Here is a 22,157-nt window from a genome sequence, read left to right as displayed (position 1 = left end):
CTTCTTGCTTCTTAATGAATTAATTTTTAATTTTCATAATTTATCATTCTCTTTTTTCCCTTACCCTACCTTTATATTATTATTAAAATAAACTCAAAACTTATTTATTAAAAAATATGCTTAATTATATTATTTTCCTAAAAAGAATAATAAAATTACAAAAAAAAAAAGCACGCTCGTCCGTGGTACGCATGGGCTAGTTTTAAATATTATTAAACACCAAAACTGTCCAAGAAAAAAAAATGTGAAAGTGTAAAATGGTGGACGTGACAGATCGAGCCACGTAAGAGAAAGCGCTAGCGTGGCGACACTAGGTTCAATATCGTGTGCATGGAGTCAAAACCAAAATTCAAATTGTTTTGCTAAACAACACTGCACCTGTTTCCCGGGTTACAAAACCCGTGAATACTGAGAAGCTCAACAAATTTTCAGATATTCTTCTTCTTCAGAGAAGACTATGGCTGGTAAAATTGCGATTTGTTCGTCAGTGTTAGTGTTTTTGTTCTTTCTCCTTCTGGCACCCCTTTCTCAAATCTCTGCTCACGAATCGGAGACTCAGGAGTTCGTTCTCACATTGGATCACTCCAACTTTTCCGACACCGTCAAGAAGCATAATCTAATCGTCGTCGTGTTCTACGCACCAAGGTATGTTTCGATTCTGCTCTTCTTCGTGGTTCAATTCTACATGTCTTTGTCCGTGTTTGAATCCAAGAAAATCTGATCCGTCCAAAGAGTAGAAAACTTTGATGACAGTTTGAAATGCATTTCAATAGAGGAAAAATGGCAAGAAAAATCAGAAGCGGTAAATAACAGTGTCCATTTGCCTCCAACGAAATATTTTATTAAGTAAGGTTAGTTAAATTTTAAGTAACTCACTTAAATTTTAAACCTTCAATAAAAACGAATTTTTAATAAATAATTAGTTAAAAATATTCTCACTTAAATTTTAATTAAACCTATTAAATAATAACTAAATAAGATTTCAATTGCTTTTTATTAGAAAAGAAAAGCTATGCTCTAAAGTAATTTTAGTGCTTGAAAGAAACTTTTAGTGATATTATTCAATGCATATTATCATGATTTTGCTATTTTTATGTAAAAATGTGTGCGTGCAATGTGTGTTTTTTGAATTAGTTTTAAGACTTAGACATTGAAAAAAAATAAAAACGCGTTTCCCGCACTCTAATGCCTTCGATAAATTGGATTGATTTGGAATGCTCTTTTTCCCCCTCTCTTTAAAAAGAATGTTTTCCCCAAACATTCGTTATTAAAGTATTTAAAAAAACAATTATTTATTTTGAAGAAAATAGTCATCAAATAAAAAACAAGTTAAAAAGGTTAAAAGTTAAATGATCTCTCCTTTCCCATCTCTCTCCATATATAAAATAAATAATATATTTAAAAAAAAATCCAAAATAAAGTATGTCAACATTTTTATTCATTTACTTATGCTATCATTTAATTGTTCCCATAAATACTTATATACACTTGACGAAAGTATACACAGAAAATTCTAGTTGTTCCAGTTCATAAAAAGGATAAGAAAAGTTTGAGATTACAAGAGATTAATTTATATTTTTTTAAATCATTTCTATTAATTTTACCTGATTCGGTTAAATCAATATAAAACTCATCACATATTTTTTCGTATTAATTTTCTTAAATATTTTAAAACAGTAATTTATACTTATAATTTATGTTTATATGTTTATCCTTCTAATAAAATGTTTTAGTTGTAGGTTTTAGTTCGTTGTTTGTCCCTTAAAAAGAAAAATTAACGCCTATGCATCCCGAACAAAGCAAAATCAAGATTGTTATAGGTTAGGGATTAAAAAGATACTTAATTCTAAAATACTTTTTACTGATTTTAAATTAAAAATCACTAAAAATTTAAATTATAAAAGTGAATTCTATGTAATTATTTTATTTATATAATATAATGTAATAATACCTTATATAATTTAACTATTTATCTAAATGGTGAAATTAGTTTAACTTAAAAAATAGTTTTGTAATTAGTTTAACTTAAAAATAGTTTTTTTGTCTTAATTATTTCAATTAACATTACTATAGTAAATTGTGAAAACAGAAATTGATCAGTTAAAAAAATAAAGGCAACAATATTTTTGAGAGAATAAAACCAAATATAACTCATTTTAGTATTGTCCACTGAAGGCAGTGGCATTAACATGTAAAAGAAAATCAGCAGTATCAGCTTGCAGCAATGACTAGGACTTTGTGTAGTACATTTTGATGGAACAATTTTGAAAAGGTTTTGAGAATTTGATAGGCATTTATTTTCACTTTGTTGCAGATCTTACTTTTGCTAACAACCTCTTAGAATTTCGTGTGTGTATATATAACTGAGGTTCATAAGTAACTCTGGTATTCGTATAGTTCTAATGTTGTAATCGTTTTGTGTATTCAGTTCAACAATCAGTGCTAGACTAGCATTTTTAATCATTTAGTCGAAATTTGTGTTTTAGCGGGAAGTTTTGTTGTATTTGATTTAGGTCAAAATCGATTCGGCTTTTATATGAATTTTATTTTTCATTTCCAGGTGTGACCGCAGTAAGAAGCTTGCACCGGAGGTGATTTTGTATACATTTAGTTTTTGGGTTTCCTTTTATCGAAAGACTATGGAAATGCTGATTTTCTAGTATCTTTGTTTCTGCAGTATGAAAAAGCTGCTTCTATTCTGAGTAGTTATGATCCAGCGGTTGTTTTGGCTAAAATTGACGCGGATGATGAGAAGAACAAAGACCTTGCTACAGAATTTGAAGTTAGGGCTTACCCAACAATTAGGATCCTGAGAAATGGGGGAAAGAATGTTCAAGAATACAAAGGTCCCCGTGAAGCAGATGGCATCGCTGAGTATCTGAAGAAACAAAGTGGTCCTGCTTCAGCTGAAATTAAATCTGTAGATGATGCTACCGCAGTTATTGGTGAAAATAAAGTTGCTATTGTGAGTAACCAATCGTTTCATTTTTTGCTTTATTTTAAGTCAGTTGGTCTGTAATAATATTTTCCTACGTGTTCAGGTTGGAGTGTTTCCGAAATTTTCTGGGGAGGAGTTTGATAACTTCACTGCGTTATCAGAAAAGTTACGTGCTGACTATGACTTTGGTCACACTCTGAATGCCAAACACCTTCCAAGAGGAGAATCATCAGTTGCTGGGCCCATAGTAAGGTTATTCAAGCCATTTGACGAACTTTTCGTTGACTTTCAGGTAGTGTTGATTTTTGTGGATTGATTGTTCAATCTTATTTTGGTCTCTAGCAACTATCTCCTTCTTTCAGGATTTTCATGTGGAAGCTCTAGAGAAATTTGTCGAAGAATCTAGTGTGCCTGTTGTGACTGTCTTTAACAGTGAACTGAGAAATCACCCTTTTATTGCCAAATTCTTCAATAGTCCCAATACGAAGGTAATAAGCTGTCCAAGTCAATTTTGTTCTTTCAATATCGAGCCAGAGAATTCGGTATTAATCAATAATCATACTATTTGAAGATGTATTTCATATTTGTCAAGTCCCACCATGTTGCCTATAATGCACTATAGCGGAGCAGAGTGGCCTGGGCGCTATGGGATTCAAATAGTAGAGTGATTCTCAATAGCTGTCTTTACAACCCCTATAGAGGCATTTTGTGTGCTATATAGCTGCGCTGCTAGGACATAAAACTTAAAAAAATCATTTTTACTTGTGTAAAGGGTTTATTTTGGTTGAAAGTGTGATTTCTCCCTCATTCTCTAATGCTTTTTTATGCAGTAACATAGTAAGACTATTTTTTCCTTGACCATTTCACAAAACTTTTCCTTCCTTGAGTACTTGTATATATTGTATAAATTTTTTTAGTTTGTATTATATATTGTAATATTGTATATAAATAATTAAAATAGTAGCCATCCCGCTTCCTGCTATGGGGTTTTTGCTGCTGGCTTATACGCATCTCTATCTGAGATCATAACTATGAGCCCCATTTTCCGTTAGTGTCCTCCCAATCAGTCTACCATTCTGAACGTGATACAATTTTCCTAAGTGTGCTTACTTTCACCCATTTTATGTTCTAAAATATTTATTATTTCCTTTGTTTCGCTTGTCTCCCCCATTATATGATGTGTTCAAGTCATAATATTGGTAGGTAATGTTGTTTATCAACTTCACTGCTGAAGGTGCTGAAACTTTCAAATCAAAATACCGAGAAACTGCCGAGCAATATAGACAACCAGGTGTAAGCTTTCTGGTGGGAGATGTCAGGTCTACTACAGGTTCTTTCCAGGTTTGTATCAAAACATGTTAAACATTCTGCAGTTTAGCGGGCATTAAATCAAGGTATCTTAAATCAAAATACTCAAAGTGTAACGTTCTGTAGTTGTTCTCTTCTGTGCTTAATATCAATATTTGACATTTTGTATGGATTGTCTTCCACAGTATTTCGGAGTGAGGGAAGACCAAGTACCTCTAATTTTGGTACAACGTAATGATGGGAAGAAATTTCTTAAACCCAATTTGGAACCTGATCAAATTTCAACTTGGTTCAAGGCATACAAGGTTATTCTTATTTCTCTTGGTAGCTTTTGCTTTTGCCTGATTTAATCTGCCATCTTCTTTGTAGTTGTAGTGGACTCTTTAATTTGAAATAATATCATCGAGGCTGTCATTTGTATGGAAAATATAAAATTTTATCATTTTTTTTAACATTTCAGGATGGAAATATTGCACCATATTTTAAGTCCGAACCTATTCCTGAAGCTAACAACGAACCTGTTAAAGTGGTAGTTGGGGACAGTCTCCAGGACATAGTCTTCAACTCTGGGAAGAATGGTATACTTTACCGTTTCTATTTGGTTTTATACCACATATTATGAGTTGGGTTTTGGTATTCCCTGTGCTTGCAAAAAACAAAAATCACATTTCTAATGTTCTTTGCGTGTGAAAGCATTATATTTCAGTCCAATTTAGATGATTGGATAATGTATCTCTCGTGTTTTTGTAATACCGACCTTCACATGAAGCTGATAGATATGATTTTACCACATTTCTAGGACGTAATGATGTTCTCTTTATAAATGTTTGATGTCGTGAACCTGTTACTATCATCAAAGTAGTAAATTATGAAGGAACCTCTCTTCCTTTATGAAATTGAAAAAAAGTTTAACAAAAATTGATGAAACTAGTTTCATAAAAAAGCTAAAGATGTTATGTTAGCAATAAATGTGGGCATCAAATAGCCAATGCTCTCTCAACTTGTGACCATACTAATTTTTTTGGAATTGAACTTCTGATGACTGTAAGTAGCTGGTTGATTGTGGCCAGGCCAGCCACATTTACTGCTTAGTGATGTATATTGTGGCTCTCTACATCTTTGTATAATATTGATGTGTTAAATCGCTGAGAAAGTTGTGTACTGTATTGATGTTCCTATACAAGATTAGACCGCTGATGATCATATAATTAAACCTGTTTTCTTCAGGTAACACATCATTCTGATATTGATATGTATATGTGATTACGTATATAGAGCATTAATTGTACGTGCAAAGTAACGTGTCCTTCTGATATCATTATGTATTTGTGATTATATATGGCAGTAAAGTAGAATCTCTCACAAAATCACTTTGACTTTACCATTCCAAGTTGGAATAATGTATCTATTAACACAAACCTCTTGCAGTTCTGCTGGAGTTTTATTCTCCCTGGTGTATTTATTGCACAGAGTTGGCTCCAACATTGGAGGAAGTTGCTGTCTCATATCAAAGTGATGCTGATGTTATTATTGCAAAACTGGTAAGAAATGTACCTTGATTATTATGGTGTTATACTTGTTTCAATCTATGGTGAAGTTAGCTTTGTCCGCTGACTGAAAGCTATGTGCTACAGAAGCTGGGGGTTGTATTAGTAGACTTTAAGAAACACATTTTTATTAAAGGTTAATATCTTATGCTGTTTTCTTAAGTTATATTCTGCATGTTGTTTGCATTCTCCAGGATGGAGTTGCCAACGATATCTCAAGTGATTCCTTTGAAGCCAAACGTTATCCAACAGTGTACTTCAGGTCAGCAAGTGGAAAGATATCAAAATACAGTGGCAATAGGTCCAAGGAAGACATCATAGAATTCATCGAAAAGAATCGGGATAAACATGCTCATCAAGAACAAGCAAAGGGTGACAAAGAAAAAGGAAAAGATGAGCTTTGAAAGGTAAGAGTAGGTACAGCATTAGTTATCCATTTACTTTGCAATGCTATAAAAACTCTTCCAAACTTTCTATGCATATTTTGATTTAGTCTCTCCTTTGCTGGAAGGGAGTTGTTCATCGTGGTAGATAAGATCACACAAGTGCCACTCTATCTTCCTTTGCTCGCCTTTAATGTTTTTCGGGTTTTGTATGTTTTACATAAGAAAACGGGAACCTTTGTTTGTCGGAATCCAGAGTCAAATATATATTCGAGTCTCTAGACATACATCGTATCATTCTTAACCTTCGTCTTTTTTAAAATACAGAGTAAAATATGTTTCTTTCTCTTTAAAAAATTTCAAATTAGCTGAGAGATATTTGATGCCTAGGAGTACATATTTCAAGTTTTAATTCATGTTAAATTTTAATTTTAACTCATAATTAACTTAATAAAAAAAACTAAATATTTTAAAATCAGAGAGATTGAAGCGAGACAATTTTTTTTGAAAGATTTTACAGGAAGGAAAGCATTTTTCATCTTTTAAAAAATGTCTCATTTGATGGTTAGATAAATTCATTAAGCGTCCGCATGTTCCATGGCTAAAATATAAAATTTGCAATTGAGATTAATACGGATTTTAATATTCATTATAATAAATTTTTTTATGTAATATCAATTTTGATTTTGTTAATGGCTTAAACTTATTTGTGTGTAAATATCTAATTTGTATACGAGCATAAAATAACTTCCATTCTTTAAATTATATGTATTAGTTTATAATATAGGAATATAATTTCATTTTAAAGAAAGATGTAAAGTCGTTCTATATTTTGACCCCCATGGACCCAAAAATAGAAGAACCTTAAATTTGACACAACAAATATTGATGAAAAAAATCTGGTTTGGACACATATTGGAATGATGTCTTAGATACAACAAATACAAGTTTGACAGTAATATAATGTTCAATTAAAGTAAATAAAAAAGAGTCTTACTATCATTAGATGCAAGAAAAATTCAGAAGTCTAATACAATAAAAGTGAACCAATCTCCTGCGCGTGTTGAAAACTCGTGTTGGAATAAGTTTTACTCTGTTAATTTTTATTAAATATTTTTCCAACAATTTTTTTTAAGGTTTTTCATTTTAACCTTTCTAATTTTTTTTAACTATTTTTATTTTTATTGTATTATTTTAATTTTCAAATACTACTCTTTACCTTTGGAACGTTATTTAAATTATTCTTTCTCATTATATAAACTACTAACAAAAAAACGGTGTAAAGTAAAATTGCATAGACTCAAAGCAAATAACTTTTACTAAAGAAACTAAAACTCAAATTTAGTGAAATCCAAATATATTTCATCCTTTTTTTAAATATGCTATAAAAAATTCATTGGTTGTATCTAATTAACTTTTTAATCTTCTTTTTTTCATACGATGTTTACTCCTGTGTTAGTTTTACGGTAAATTATTTGATGCTTTTGTAATATAAAAAATGTTATATGTGGCTGTAATCCCTGTAAGGTTGAAAATCATTTTTATCACAAACTTTGTTATATATTATTGATTTTGATATAAATTATAGTAGTTTTCATTCATTTCTAATTTAATTCCAGAAAACCATATTAAAAATCTTAAAATTTATCTTTCTCATTCATTCACATAAATCATGAGAGAAAAATATTAACTTTTGATTCATGAGAGACAAATTGACAATATCTTTTATGTGTTCTCTAATCTTATTTTTCCAATTTATCTCTTGACATTTCTTTTTTTCTCTCAGTTTTTTGATAGTTTATAATGAGAAAATCTTAGAACCTAAATCTATTTTATTTACTACATTCACCAAGTTGGCTACGATTCATTTTTATTTTAACTTTTTGTAATAATTGATAGTATATTATATTTTATTAAATTACATCATCGTTATATTTCATGAGTCACATAGTTGAATTAGTCTATTAATTAATTCTAATACTCCAAATTTTAAAAATGAATAAAAATAGTTCTTTCAATCCAATAATTTTCAAATTCTTTTACATGTTAAACGATATTATGGACTAATATTTAACCATAAAGGTGTAAAATAGCGTAAACAATTCAAATAACGTCTTGAAATATCATTTGAGATGTAAAAGAGAATTAACTCAGAATTCGGCACACAGACAAGTATATGAATATATATATATATATATATATAAAATAAGGATGTACAAGAAAAATTAAGTAAGTACTCTAACAGAAAATGCATTGTGCTTATAAACTGATGTGCATACAAAATTGTAAAGATGACAATTGATTGTCAAATGAAATTAATTACAATGTGCTTCATTTATTAAATTTAATGAAATTTGTGACATATTATACTCATAATTATATTTATTACTAAATTAATATGTATATATATTGCATGATATAATGAAAATATTTATATTTATTTAATATTATTCTTTAGGATGGAGAGAAGTACAAAGTCTATGTACATAGAATTCTTCTATATCTTTTAAGGAATAAGAAGATTAAGATGTAAGGGAAAGAAATTAATTTTTCCTCAAATCATAATTAAATTAAAAATTAGACTACATTGTATTTGAAAGAGATGTCACAATAAACAAAGATAAAAAAAAAGGTTCATTTTAGAAAAACTTGTTTGCTCAACGAAGAATATACCGATATTGAAAGGATTCATTTAGGAAAAAAATGTAAAAAATTTAAATGAGTTTAAGTATTACATTAAATATAAAAGAATAATGTATAAGGAATAAGACTTAAATTATTAGGCTCTAATATCCTATATTAATTAAGGTTTTGTGATTTTAAACATATAGTATCTGTTTTGTGCCACCTACACGAGGAATATAAGTCAATTAAGGTCCACTTATTTTAAGATATATCAAATGTTAACATGTAATAAATCTTATTTATTATGATTAGGTTAAATTAGTAGTTTGATTTTAATTTTAATTGAAATAATTGAAATAGATCACTAATTTCTTTTTCTCAATTGAATCTTATTTTTTAAAAAATTGATTTAATTAAATAGTTTCCGTTATACTTGTACGAATGGTATTAAAACACATACTATTTCATAGTTTTTTTTCTTCATATTTTCCTTTTTAAAATATAAAAAAGCACGTCATATATTTTTAACGTTATTAAGAGAATATTAATAAAGATAACCTAATTGCACTTATTTCCTTTTTAGAATAAACTTAATCAAGACAAAAAGATAAAACAACAAATTATTTCAAATAATATTAGGACCTAGCAACTATTTAACTTTATCATAATGATTGTAGAGAAACATCTTATATTTAATTGTAATATAATACGTAACTAAACGTGAATTCCGTATTATAAATATATATATATATATATATATATATATATATATATATATATATATATATATATATATATATATATATATATATATATAAGTAGGCTTTTCTACTCATAACCATACGATACGATGGATCAAAGTTTTTTTTTTTATCGCTATTGACTTTTTAGTTCCATTTAGAATATATTTATAGAGTTTGGTTATTCTATAGTTTATATCCATGTAATTATAGAATGGTTTTGACTGGTTGTAATAATTAAAAAATATAATCCGGAAGAGTCAAAAGATGTTATCAAGAATAAATTTATTTCCTTAATCAATCTAACAGCAAACTGGGCACGCAATTATTCAAATCCATCAGATTTGTTCAGCCACAAATATTTAACATACGCCTGACCTACACGGGATTATGAGCACCCTCAGAAGCATTTATCCGTTAATTAATGCCCTATTATTCAATATCAGAGCCACCGGTTTCACTGGGATGCTGAAGAAAAGAAAAGAAATGTTGAGTGACAAGAATGGTCGAATAAGATTTCGCCACGTCATCCAGAGTGCCAACGTGGGGACAGGAGATTCGTTAGCAGTGGCCAATGTCCAAAATATCTGAGAAACATAGCGCACGTGTCATGCGGTGTTCTTACCGGGTTTCTAACTCCTACAAAAACCCCTCTCGTGACCTTCTCTTAACCTCAATTGCTTTCACAGCTTCCCTTTCGAAGGAACAATGGCGCGTAGGGTTTCCATTTGCTCCTTCTTCTTCGTCTTCGCACTTTCTCTTATCGCCTCTCAGATCTCTGCGGAGGAGTCCTCTGAGACTAAGGAATTCGTACTCACACTGGATAACTCCAACTTTCACGACACTATCAGCAAGCACGATTTCATCGTTATCGAGTTCTACGCTCCATGGTATGTTTTGATTCTGTTGCATTTTTACTTGTTTTTATTTTATGCTTCATCTTTACTCCTTCTGATCTGAGACATTTGCTTTGACTTTGTCTACATCTCGCTTTTGTTAATTTCCTGTTGTGATTTTGTGTCTATACTGATGCCCTCATTTTAATCTGATTTAATTTTTGTGTTTTGGATTTAATTCTGTGGTTTCGTTTGAATTGACTTTGTTTGATTTGATTTTTGAATCTGTTCTGAATCGGCTTCACTGAGATCTATTGTTGTTGATATTAGTGCATTGTGGTTTTCACGTGAAATTTGTTTTTATTTTTCTTCTTAGGTGTGGCCACTGCAAGAAGCTTGCTCCTGAGGTAATTTTGGTCGCCTTTAATTTTGGGGTTTACTTTGATTTGTTGTTGTAGGATTATGCGGTTGATGATTTTTGGCATTTTTGTTTCTGCAGTATGAGAAAGCTGCGTCTATCTTGAGCAGTCATGATCCTCCGATTGTTTTGGCTAAAGTTGACGCCAATGAAGAGAAGAACAAAGCTCTTGCATCGGAATATGATGTTAAGGGATACCCCACACTTAAGATTGTGAGGAATGGGGGAAAGAATGTTCAGGAGTACAAAGGTCCCCGTGAAGCCGATGGCATCGTTGATTATTTGAAGAGACAGAGTGGTCCTGCTTCAACTGAAATTAAATCTGCCGATGATGCTACAGCTTTTATTGGTGAAAATAAAGTTGTTGTTGTAAGTGATCGATTGTTTAATTTTTCTTTATTTTAACTCATTGGCCTGTAATAATGATATATTGATATGATTTCAGGTTGGAGTTTTCCCGAAATTTTCTGGCGAGGAGTTTGATAACTTTACTGCCTTAGCAGAGAAGTTGCGTGCTGATTATGACTTTGGTCACACCCTGAATGCTAAACACCTTCCAAGAGGTGAATCATCAGTCGCTGGCCCTGTAATTAGGTTATTCAAGCCGTTCGATGAACTTTTTGTTGACTCCAAGGTAGTGCTGATTTATGTGGATTAATTTTGCAATTTTATTTGATGTTTTAATCTAATACTGGCTGTCAAAATTAACTTGTGTTTGCAGGATTTCCAAGTGGATACTCTAGAGAAATTTGTTGAGGAGTCCAGTATCCCTGTCGTTACTATCTTTAACAATGATCCTAACAATCATCCTTTCGTTGTCAAGTTCTTCAACAGCCCCAATGCAAAGGTAAATTTGCTGTTTAAGTCAATTTTGTTCTTTCAATATTGAACTTGAGATTTCCGTATTATTAACGTTATTGCAGCTGAATTTTTATTTGTTAAATACCTCCATGTTTCATTAATTGCTATAGCTGGGTAGCAGAGCATGGATTTAAATTGAGGTTTTCAGTTGCGGCCATTGGGCTACTAGCAGCTTTTTGCCTTCTGTAATCTGAACAAAATAGCATTTTCCTAAACTACTTTTCTTTCCCCTACCCTTCCTGTTCCATAATATTTATTATTTTCTTTGTTTTGGTTGTATGCCCATTTTATCTCGTGTTAAAAGAAACTTAAATTGTTGATATTGGCAGGCAATGTTGTTCATCAACTTCACTGCTGAAAGTGCTGAATCTTTCAAATCAAAATACCGTGAAGCTGCTGAGCAATTTAAACAACAGGGTGTAAGCTTTCTGGTTGGAGATGTAGAGTCTAGTCAAGGAGCTTTCCAGGTTTGTATCAAAATATGTAACATTCAAAATATGTAGCATTCAATATCGATATTTGACATTTAGTATGGCTTGTCTTGACAGTACTTTGGACTGAAGGAAGAACAAGTACCTTTAATTATCATTCAACATAATGACGGGAAGAAATATTTTAAGCCCAATTTGGAAGCCGAACACATTCCAACTTGGTTGAAGGCATACAAGGTTATTCTTATTTCTTAGTGGCTTGTAACGTAGGCATAATTCAATCTGGTTTATTACTTTTAGTATTATATGTTTGCTGAACTCTTTAATTTTAAATTATTTAATTGTGACTGCTATTTGTCTTGGAAAGATATAAATCTTGACATTGTCACTGAATATTTCAGGAGGGTAACATTGCACCATATGTGAAATCTGAACCTGTTCCAGAAACTAACAATGAACCAGTTAAAGTGGTAGTTGGGGAAAGTCTCCAGGACATCGTTTTCAAGTCTGGGAAGAACGGTATATACTTGTTCCTTTTTTCTATTTTGGTTCTATTCAATGGATTATCAGATTTTGGCACACACTGTAATCTTAAAAAAAATCACGTTTATAATGTTCCTTGTTTTTGATGGAGCATTACGGTCCAATTTAGATAATGAATACATCTTTAGTTTGTATAATATCATCAACCTTTACGAAAAGCTGATATATATGATTTTATATTTTTACCACATTTAATTTGGTGGATCTGTTCGTATAATCAGTGCAAACTATGAAGGATAGAACTTGGATTTTTTTTAATCGGAAATTGTGTTAAACATTAGACGAATTTCTCTTCATATATGAAATTATAGAATAACAAAATTGATTTGAATTTTTATTTATAATCTAAATGCAGTTTCCATCTTCTTCAGACAACTATTTATCTTTGATTATATATAGTAGTACTTATGCCCATGATTATATATGGTAGTAATTATGCCCATAGTAGAATCTTTCATGCATCTACATCATTTTTGTTAGTGGTAAACCTTTATCAGTCCATCATAACTGCTAAAACAAACACCTTGCAGTTCTGCTGGAGTTTTACGCTCCCTGGTGTGGTCATTGCAAACAGTTGGCTCCTATATTGGACGAAGTTGCTATCTCATATCAAAATGATGCTAATGTTATCATTGCTAAACTGGTAAGAATTGTATTCAGTTTTCAGCTTCGATTATTATGATAGTATATCCGTTTCGTTCTTTGTCAGTCACATTCTACATGTTGTTTGTCACTTTCCAGGATGCAACTGCCAACGATATCCCAGGTGATACCTTTGATGTCCAAGGTTATCCAACCCTGTACTTCAGGTCATCAAGTGGAAATCTATTACAATACGACGGTGGCAGGACCAAGAATGACATCATAGAATTCATTGAAAAGAACCGGGACAAACCTGCCCAGCAAGAACAAGGAACAGATAAACCTGCTCATGCTGAACAAGTAAAAGATGAGCAAGAAACAGGAAAAGATGAGCTTTGAAAGGTAAGTTTGTGCTGATCATTGGCTGTCCATTTTCATTGCAATGCCTAACTCTTGCAGACTTTGATTTGCATTTTTTTGATGTAGTCTCTCTTTTTTTGCAGGAAAGAAGTTGCACCTCTCTGGGGATATAGGCACATAGTTACATGTGGGGTGTTAACCCCGTTGTATCTCTTTATCACAATTTAGTGAATTTTAGGTGCAGACTATCTTTCTCCTTCGGTTTTCCTTCTCTTTTGTATGTTACGAGAAATAAAACGGATTTTCTTTGGCGGAGAAGAGTTTTAGTTTTGGAAAAGTTGTAGCTCGAATTTGAATTAATTTAGTCATGCTTTTAGAACAAGATTTCCGGTTCTTAGTCTTCTTTGGACTATAATTTATATAAGATTTTCAATTCGGTTTAATTTTCTTAATCGAAATCCAATTTGATATACATAATAAATAAACGCGATTTGCAAATCCCATTGAGTAATTGTTGCTCTACACCCAGGTGCTACCAAAGCAAGCCTTTTGTCTTTGCGTTAAAATTTGTTTTTCGTAACTTGTTCCCAAAATGTACGTTTTCTAGTGCAAATGTTTGCTAAAAAGGACGTCTGTGGAAATTAATTCTAATTGAATCAGTTTTTATGACCACCATTTTGGAATTTTAACTTACACAAGAATGTCAGTTACTTTATAAACGTAATGAAGGTACGAGGTTTTATTTTGTTGTTTTTTTATTTATATTTCTAGTCTTCATTTTTAAGATCTTTAAGAGAAATAATAAGTGATTAATAATGTAATATTTTATACCAATGGTATATCTTATAATTCATATAATTGTTGAATTTGGATTATGCTAATAACACAGCATTAAGCGATTTTTGCACCTTTTGCATAACAAAATCTTGTTTTTATATTACATTAGTTTTTTTTATCTCTTTTTTTGTCTTTATATTGTTTAAACCTTATTTTTTCCCATTTAAAAATACTACATTAGTTTTTTTTTCTCTCTCTTTTTTATGTGAAAGGTAATTGTTTTTGTTTTATAATTTAGGAATTTAAAGTAAGCTGAAAGTTTTATGTAAAATGTAAGTGGAAGAATCATAAATGCACTGTTTTAAAGTTTTGTCTGAGGTGTAAAATCTCTTGTGTCTCTTCTTGTAAAGACTTCACACTGGTATCAGAATTTCATTTCAAGAAAATGACGATACAATGAATGAGTAAAGAAACTCATACTTGAATAAAAGATTATTAATAATTCAAGATAAATTAAAAATCTCATACTAAATAAAAAAATAAAATATAAAGAAGAAAAACTCATAAATTAATATCCTGATCTTTTATAGAGAATTCTGAATCTCCCAACATAAACCTTACATCAATAACGTGCATCCTCTGCAAAGTAATACTCTGTCATTTACTTAAAAGAATTTACATGTCCTCCCGACTAAAGAAGGCCTGCGAGTGGCGGACTTCTTCTCGAGAATCATTTATATATATGTGAGCTTCTATTTTTTTACTTTTTTATAAATATTATGTATAAGTGTCATAAAATATGTTTACTAAGGTGGAATTCAAGGTTAAAAATTTAGCAAAATGCTTCCAAGGATAAATCCTGATAGAAAAAGAATAGAATATATATCAACCAGCCTAAACTAACCAGAACATTATTACCACTTTTTAAGTACCCATTTATCATTGTTTAATAAATTTCACCATTCAATTTTTATTCTCATTTTCAATTTTTACACTTTCTTAAATATGTAATAGGGTTAACCCTTTTTCAAAAATCATACTGTTTCGGTTGAATTGGTCCGATGGTCGGTTGTTCTTCCTTGTTCTGCTCTCTTTTCATCTTCAATCCTAAGTTGTTGACCTGACACTCAACGTCAGATATATTTCATAAAGAAGTCTATATTTTATTAGGATAGTAAAGGATGTCTTTACCTGAGCCTTAACCCTATATTTATAAGGCTTATGGCAATCAAGCTCATTAATTCATATTTGATATGACAATAAATCCAATAATACTTGCTAATATACCTGCTAATTGTCCATTAATATCATATTCTTGTGCAATATGACCTGTCAATCATTCATAAATAGCGTATATTCGCATTTAATATGGTCATTAAACGTATTAATTGGCCATTAATGATATTTATCTTTATTGATTAGTTTGTCTGACAGCCGATCGGTCGCCAGAACACATACCATTCTATTACATGTTTTTTTTATAAAAATAACGTCGTTTGTAATTAACTTGATGTCAAAATATATAAAAGTTATAAAATATAAAGTTATAAAATATAAAGTTGAAATGTGCAAATCAGAGCAGTAAAATTGAAAATTTTGAAAACCTAACAATAACATGCATGAAAAGAACTCGCATGGTGAAATTTACAATGGACTACATAGATAGCTTTTTTGGCAGGATGGGTGAAATTTGCAAACATTAAATTCATTTAAAATGCAAGTTAAACAGACAAATTTATTTTTCGTAGTATTAATTTATGCGAGTGTAAATTTAAACGGGGATGACCTGTTTGTATACTTAGCTTTACATACACCCCTCTCGTATTAAAATAAACATTCACTTATCTTATATTTTAAATGAAAAACATTTCTTTCCTTATGTTTCTTTATTAAATGACATATTTGTCTTATATTTTAATAAAGTAACATTTACTTTACTTATTCCATTTAAACATTAGTGTGTCTCATAAACATTGGGGCCAATATGAGTGAGACACTAATCACCATGGTTTAACAACCAATGCAAACTTATGCTAATAATTTTACTAACAAACTACTCTTGTAAACTTAAAGTCTTAATCACTTTTCCTTTTTCTTTCTGCTAGTGTTATTAAATTTGAGAGCATGAGGCTAAAAAAATACACTTCTTAAAAAAAAGGTTTTCATTTTGAAGAAAAAAAAATTAAAATAGAGAGAATATTTTTATTCTTTTGATTTTCTATTTTTCTATGCTTTTTTAAGGTTTAATGTGGAGATTTGAGAGTCAAAGTTTAGTTTAGTTTGTGTTGATAGTAGAGGTGGAGGAAAAGCAATGGTGGTGGTTTTGTGTTTGTGTTTTGGGGTGTGGAGTCTTGCTTGGATATGAGATCATTGCTACATACGTTGATAAAGTAAAATCTATGGTTTTAGCTTTTATTTTTGTGGGTATTGTTGGTTTATCCACTATGTCGGTTTCTTCTAACATGGAAGATTTATATGAATTGGACTTATTTTTTGTGACTAATTTAGGTTTTATGGACTTTTTATTGTTGTTTTATTGTGATTATTAACATGGAAGATTTATATTTTTTTTGCACTAGAGATTTTGATGCATAATGATTAACTATTCAATGACTCATTTTCATATATGTAAGTGTAATTCTACTGTGTCTTACAGACAAAAGTCACCTAGGAGTGAAAATGTTCTTTACCATGATACTTATCTAGTATAAACTTTTGTTAAGAATTTACTAAAATGAATGATTAAAAGTATTTCAATTAGTCATTTACATGACAAAATTATTCTAAAACTTATTGTTTATGTTGAAATGGGGTCCAAGGTCTCCGCTCCACGCGCTTCCTTTCTACCAAAGTGTGCAACGAATGACTCAACTCTTCTTCTCCAATCGGCTTAGCAAGGTGACCTGCAAGAAAACACTCCGACGCTCAAGTCAGTGAGGTGTCCTCCAAGGTTTTTTTATCTATCTCAGAAAATCAGACTTTACCTGGTCATTAGTTCTGTATTTATAGGCTTTGTAATTGTCCAGCCCATTGACTGTCTTTGAATGCCATTTAATGCGATATATTTTGTGTCTCATCATTTGCTAATTTCCTTATATCCAGCATAATCTGCCTAATATCACTCGCTGATTAGCCACAAATGCAATACGCGTGATGTAATAATTACTCACCTTTATTACCCATTAATGCCACTGAATGTCTGTTGATCAGTTCCTTCCTATTGAACGTGCTGACCACTTACGGTCGGTCTTCCACATCATATAGTACACTTATCAATCGATATGTTTATATTTTAAGGAAAAAAATGGGATATTTTTTCTAGGAAAAATATTATAACATGATAGAAATTAAGTACGAATTTTCTTAAAAAAATCATCCAAAAGCTAATAATCTAATTTATCCATTTGTTTCAATTAGTAATATTAATGGAATGTTTTGTTTTGTAATTTTTTTTAACTATGTCCCCTTTTAGTGGTCTAATAATGTGTATAAGAAAACTTGCTTGATTAGTCATTTTTATTATCCTGAGTATACTTTTTGTTCTATCCAAAAGAGAGTGTTTATTTGTTTTGCCATACCAATTTGGTGACAAAATATTTTGCTATGTTAAAGGATAATATTGATGATTTTCACACATAAAAAAGAATGAAGTTGAATGTATGTTTGTTTTTAGTAATCATTCTAGCAAACTACAATCTTTGTTAAATGCTTATAATATAGTGCTCGTAAAAAGATAAAAACAACTTATATGAACCTTGATAAGAGATTACCTTTTGCAAGAATTTATAGAATTCACTTTGGCATACAACCAATGTTGTGATATAATATCATCAACCCTTCTTCTTGATTTATTGTTGCAATCGATACATTTGTTTATGACAACATATCTCTAAAAGCACATACAAATATGTCACGATAAGTGGTAGATCTTCAAAAAATATTTTGCAGATGCGAAAACCATATAAAAATTTTGGGAAGCTAAATATATAAAGTATATTAGTTTTTAAAAAAATCAAATAATTCATTAATTTTTATACACTGTCTTTTAAGATTCCACATTTAATGTATAGATCTTAACATGAAGTCATCTACTTATCTAATGAACAATATGTTCTTTTTCAAGTTATTCATATGTCATACCCCTTACACAATGTATAGAATTGTCATACATTTTTTTTCTATTTTAACAATAAAAAATCCACCCGTCTCTCATATATGATCATTTTATTTGAACACATATAAGGGTAAAAACAACTATAATATAGAATCATGTGTCATGTTGCGTCTAAATCTATTATCCACCCATCATAAAATTGTTTTTTGTTATTAAAGGTAATTACTATTTCAGTAAACAAAAATATGTTCATCTTTTAAGGAACTTAAAACACAACCTTACAAGGTTAATGTTTCAAAGTTCTTCCATTCTTCTTACACAAACAATCTTTCTTTATGTGCACTTGAGATTCTTTTATCTTCGAGACTTTGATCTACCATAATTTTGACTATCAGTAGAGTTAGAGTTGTTATTGATCTACCTTGTTAATGTTTCCATTTGCTTCATGTTTTCCACCATATCTACCTTATTCGGATTCTTCTTTAATAATAACTTTAGAAACACCCTCAAAGTGCAAAATAGTGATGATGAATTAATGATACAACATTTATTCTTAAAGATATCGAAACCTACCATTAAAAGCAACAAAGAAAATCAGGTATTCAAATTTTTTAATATGGTCTATGAGGCTAACTAATTCAAAAATTGTATAATTTTTTCTTCAAGAATATTTTATATGAAGTGAACTAATCTCATACAATTTTGCGAGAATATCCCAAGTTTCCTTCATAATATTGTTTTAAGACAAAATTGTATTTACCATTACTAAGTTTACATTTATGATAGCATCATAATTAATTTCATTCCACTTTTGTTATATGATGTTCATATATCTTTCTTCAGTTGTATATTCACAATTGTCTCTTTAGAAAAAAAAAATATTTTCAATATCAGTAACAAGAAATTATTCTCATCGAACTTTTCCATCTTGTTGTCATGATTTTAAATTGAATTATCTAACTTTAGCTACAATAATATTATCCTTTTAAAATAATGATGATAATAGATTATGAATTGACATAAAATAAGATTAAAAATAAAATGGATCACTCATACACATTTAAATATAAAGTCTTTCTTTTATTTAAATATATAGTAGTGAATGGTGTTATAATGAGTAGTGTATATTGACTATTTATGTGTGATTTTTAGTTTTGATAGTTATACTTGTGAATGGTGTTGATTTTTTTTTACTATTCCTTATAACCTTTATTTTAGAAAGAAAAAACATTAGAGCTCTTATTTTGGGTCTAATGAAGTTTAAAAATTATATGGAAAGTAAATCGTTGCATATTGTTAAACAACCATAATTTTTGCTTTATGTTGGATTTGACATTATTATATATTGATTTTAGATAGAAAAAAATTTCCAAGGCATTCATTCTAGATTTAAGAAAAAAAGACCATTTTCTATTTTTCGTTAATTTATTTTGTGTTTTTCCTTCTTTTTTTCAAACTTTGCAAAAATATTCCACGTACTTAGACTTTGAATTTTGATCTAAAATTTTTTGTGAGAGTTTTTCATGATTTTTTGGTGTTTTGCACAAATTTTCAGGTTATTTGGAGTTTTTCTGAATATACTCTCAGTTTTACTCTATATTTGGATGTATATGGTCTTTATATGACTAGGAAACTAGACAAAATATAACCAATACCATATACAACAAACAAGTTTAACAATACCAATATCAAAAAATGAAAGTTTATCAAAAACCTAAAAGTAACCTTGAAGGTGGATTCACTTTCGAAATAAAGCGTTGTTGTTAGTGAGGGAGAAAAGAGAACACACCTATGGTGGTCGTTGGTGGAGCTTCAACGAAGCACGAAAACACAAAATGAATCCATCAAAAACACAAACAAAAAGGTAATCAAGGTAACACAAAATGAATCCATCAAAAACACAAACAAAAAGGTAATCAAGGTAGTGAAAACACATACATTTAAGGTAAATAACACAAAATTGACATTTGTTCTTCCTTGTACTCGTGAACGAAGCAGTTCGTTTCCCTGAAAGTAGTGGATGTTTGAACTCCAGGACATCAATGTTAAACGAAAAATCAATATCAATTGACAAAAACTAAAGAAATATCCAAACAAAGACAACATAAACACTTTTGTTAAGGAAAATTACACAAAATTTACCTTTGTTCTTCCTCGCACGTGAATGAAGTCCATAGTTCAGGCAAAAGTGAAATCACGAAGAAATAGTGTGGCGGTGTTGCTTTTAGTAAATAATTACAATGTATATAACGTAAAAGAACTCCAAAATACGGCATATTATACCTCTTTGATGTCTAAAACTGGGGCATTCAAAGTCATATGTGGGTACATTTTCACGTTCGCGCCAAACATTTTCATGAAATTTATCTGATATGACTTTGGAAATTGAGAATTTCGACATCTAATTACCATATGTGTTGGAAAAGAATAAATTTTGACGTTGAAATTGAATATCTATTTACAAAAATGTTACCAATCATTTTTAAAGTTGATTTTTTTTTATATTTTGATGTTTAGTGGGAGACATGGAAGACTTATTTTGTCCTAAAAGGTGATTCTAGAGGTCGTGGCCAAAGTGATAGTAGAAGTGATGATGAAGATGATAAAGAGCAAATCGGTCATCAAAACTGGCATGGTCGTGGACAAGGACGAAACCAAGAATCACGTGCGGTAACTGAAACGTTGAAGTAGGAGATCGTAGCAGTGAAGAAGTGTTCATCTGAGGTTGTTGGTGGTGGTCCTATGTTGTCTTCTGGGGATGATGATGTGAAGGTTTATAGTGGGGTGAAAAATCATGTGATTGAACCGTCACTTATTAGGGGACCCTAAAGTCATTCTCGATCCTTATAAGCACAATTTGAAAGTGGAAATGGACTCAATTGAGGGATGTTTCTGTTTTTGTTTATCAATCTTCACATATTGAAGTTGAAGACGTTTCTTCATTCCCGGCGAAGGATGAGGATTACCAAATCCCAAAAATGAAGTTCTAGAAATCTCTACGTGGTGAAAGTGAACAACCGTCACTGTTGGGAATACTTGGATTGAAAGACCTTGTAGGACAGTAGTTGAGGCAGCAGTTGAATCATGTAGGAATGTTGGAGTGAATATCAAGATGATCATAGGAGATAATGTGCACAGTTAAAAATAAGTCGACCATGAAACCAATTGTTACTATTACTGAAAGGAGCAAGTTTGATCTGGGTTAATGCAAGAAGAAAGATGAAGTAAGACAAAATTTTAGTTTTTGGAATAATTTTGTAGGAATAAACTTAAATTTAAGAGTTATTAATTATTGAGAGTGGTAGTGATTATTGCATTATGAAAACAAGAGTCAAGAAATTACTATGCTATATTTTATAATAATTAAAGTATTTAATTTGTAATAATTGAGAACATCATGATTCATAAATGAAAGACGTAATATTAGTCCTCTGGAGTAAGTCCTCTGAGATGGTATGTTAAATTGGTAAACTGCATTTTTATCAGGAAATTATAAAAAGATCGTGTCAATTCATCGTCTTATATAAGTTCGTTTTACAGTGACGACTTTATGTGATTATTGTACATTCAGACCTTGTTGAATAACAAAGAAAACTGAGATATATTTTACGCATGAAAATGTCCCATCAGTATTTCAAATCTAGTTCGAAAAAGTAACATTATATTATTTGTAGACAAACCTTACAAAATAAAA

At 30.4% G+C, this 22,157-nt stretch overlaps 2 protein-coding genes across 3 annotated transcripts; both read left to right on the top strand.

The window, feature by feature from the left end:
* Positions 1 to 371: 371 nt before the first annotated feature.
* On the top strand, positions 372 to 6,427 carry LOC108332207 (protein disulfide-isomerase). The gene is made up of 10 exons (XM_017567394.2): positions 372 to 645; positions 2,561 to 2,591; positions 2,678 to 2,965; positions 3,042 to 3,230; positions 3,301 to 3,426; positions 4,142 to 4,279; positions 4,432 to 4,551; positions 4,707 to 4,824; positions 5,675 to 5,787; positions 5,988 to 6,427. Exons 1-10 carry the CDS (start codon positions 458 to 460, stop codon positions 6,195 to 6,197), a joined length of 1,521 nt encoding a protein of 506 aa, XP_017422883.1. The 5' UTR covers positions 372 to 457; the 3' UTR covers positions 6,198 to 6,427.
* Positions 6,428 to 10,190: 3,763 nt separating this feature from the next.
* Positions 10,191 to 13,954, top strand: LOC108331828 (protein disulfide-isomerase). 2 transcript variants are annotated; one of them, XM_052875704.1, is made up of 11 exons: positions 10,191 to 10,431; positions 10,754 to 10,784; positions 10,877 to 11,164; positions 11,241 to 11,429; positions 11,517 to 11,642; positions 11,986 to 12,123; positions 12,205 to 12,324; positions 12,489 to 12,606; positions 13,161 to 13,273; positions 13,372 to 13,614; positions 13,699 to 13,954. In XM_052875704.1, the coding sequence occupies exons 1-10, from the start codon at positions 10,250 to 10,252 to the stop codon at positions 13,609 to 13,611; spliced, it is 1,545 nt and encodes a 514-aa protein (XP_052731664.1). In that variant the 5' UTR covers positions 10,191 to 10,249; the 3' UTR covers positions 13,612 to 13,614; positions 13,699 to 13,954. The 2 variants fall into 2 exon arrangements, with proteins under 2 accessions (XP_052731664.1, XP_017422280.1); XM_017566791.2 differs by having other exon boundaries at positions 10,194 to 10,431; positions 13,716 to 13,954.
* Positions 13,955 to 22,157: the final 8,203 nt, after the last annotated feature.

This window comes from Vigna angularis, chromosome 4, assembly GCF_016808095.1.
Source record: "Vigna angularis cultivar LongXiaoDou No.4 chromosome 4, ASM1680809v1, whole genome shotgun sequence".
NCBI lineage: Eukaryota > Viridiplantae > Streptophyta > Magnoliopsida > Fabales > Fabaceae > Vigna > Vigna angularis.
The sequence above is the reverse complement of the archived record's forward strand: the minus strand, read 5'-3'. Positions and strand labels throughout refer to the sequence as shown.

What these genes read in the sequence shown, in the direction of transcription:
- LOC108332207 (XM_017567394.2), top strand. Translation starts at nt 458, where the DNA reads ATGGCTGGTAAAATTGCGATTTGTTCGTCAGTGTTAGTGTTTTTGTTC. An exon ending in CTTGGTTCAAGGCATACAAG is followed by an intron (nt 4,552 to 4,706) that starts GTTATTCTTATT and finishes TTAACATTTCAG; the next exon opens with GATGGAAATATTGCACCATA. An exon ending in CTTCAACTCTGGGAAGAATG is followed by an intron (nt 4,825 to 5,674) that starts GTATACTTTACC and finishes AACCTCTTGCAG; the next exon opens with TTCTGCTGGAGTTTTATTCT.
- LOC108331828 (XM_052875704.1), top strand. Translation starts at nt 10,250, where the DNA reads ATGGCGCGTAGGGTTTCCATTTGCTCCTTCTTCTTCGTCTTCGCACTT. An exon ending in GTGAAAATAAAGTTGTTGTT is followed by an intron (nt 11,165 to 11,240) that starts GTAAGTGATCGA and finishes ATATGATTTCAG; the next exon opens with GTTGGAGTTTTCCCGAAATT. An exon ending in TCAACAGCCCCAATGCAAAG is followed by an intron (nt 11,643 to 11,985) that starts GTAAATTTGCTG and finishes TGATATTGGCAG; the next exon opens with GCAATGTTGTTCATCAACTT.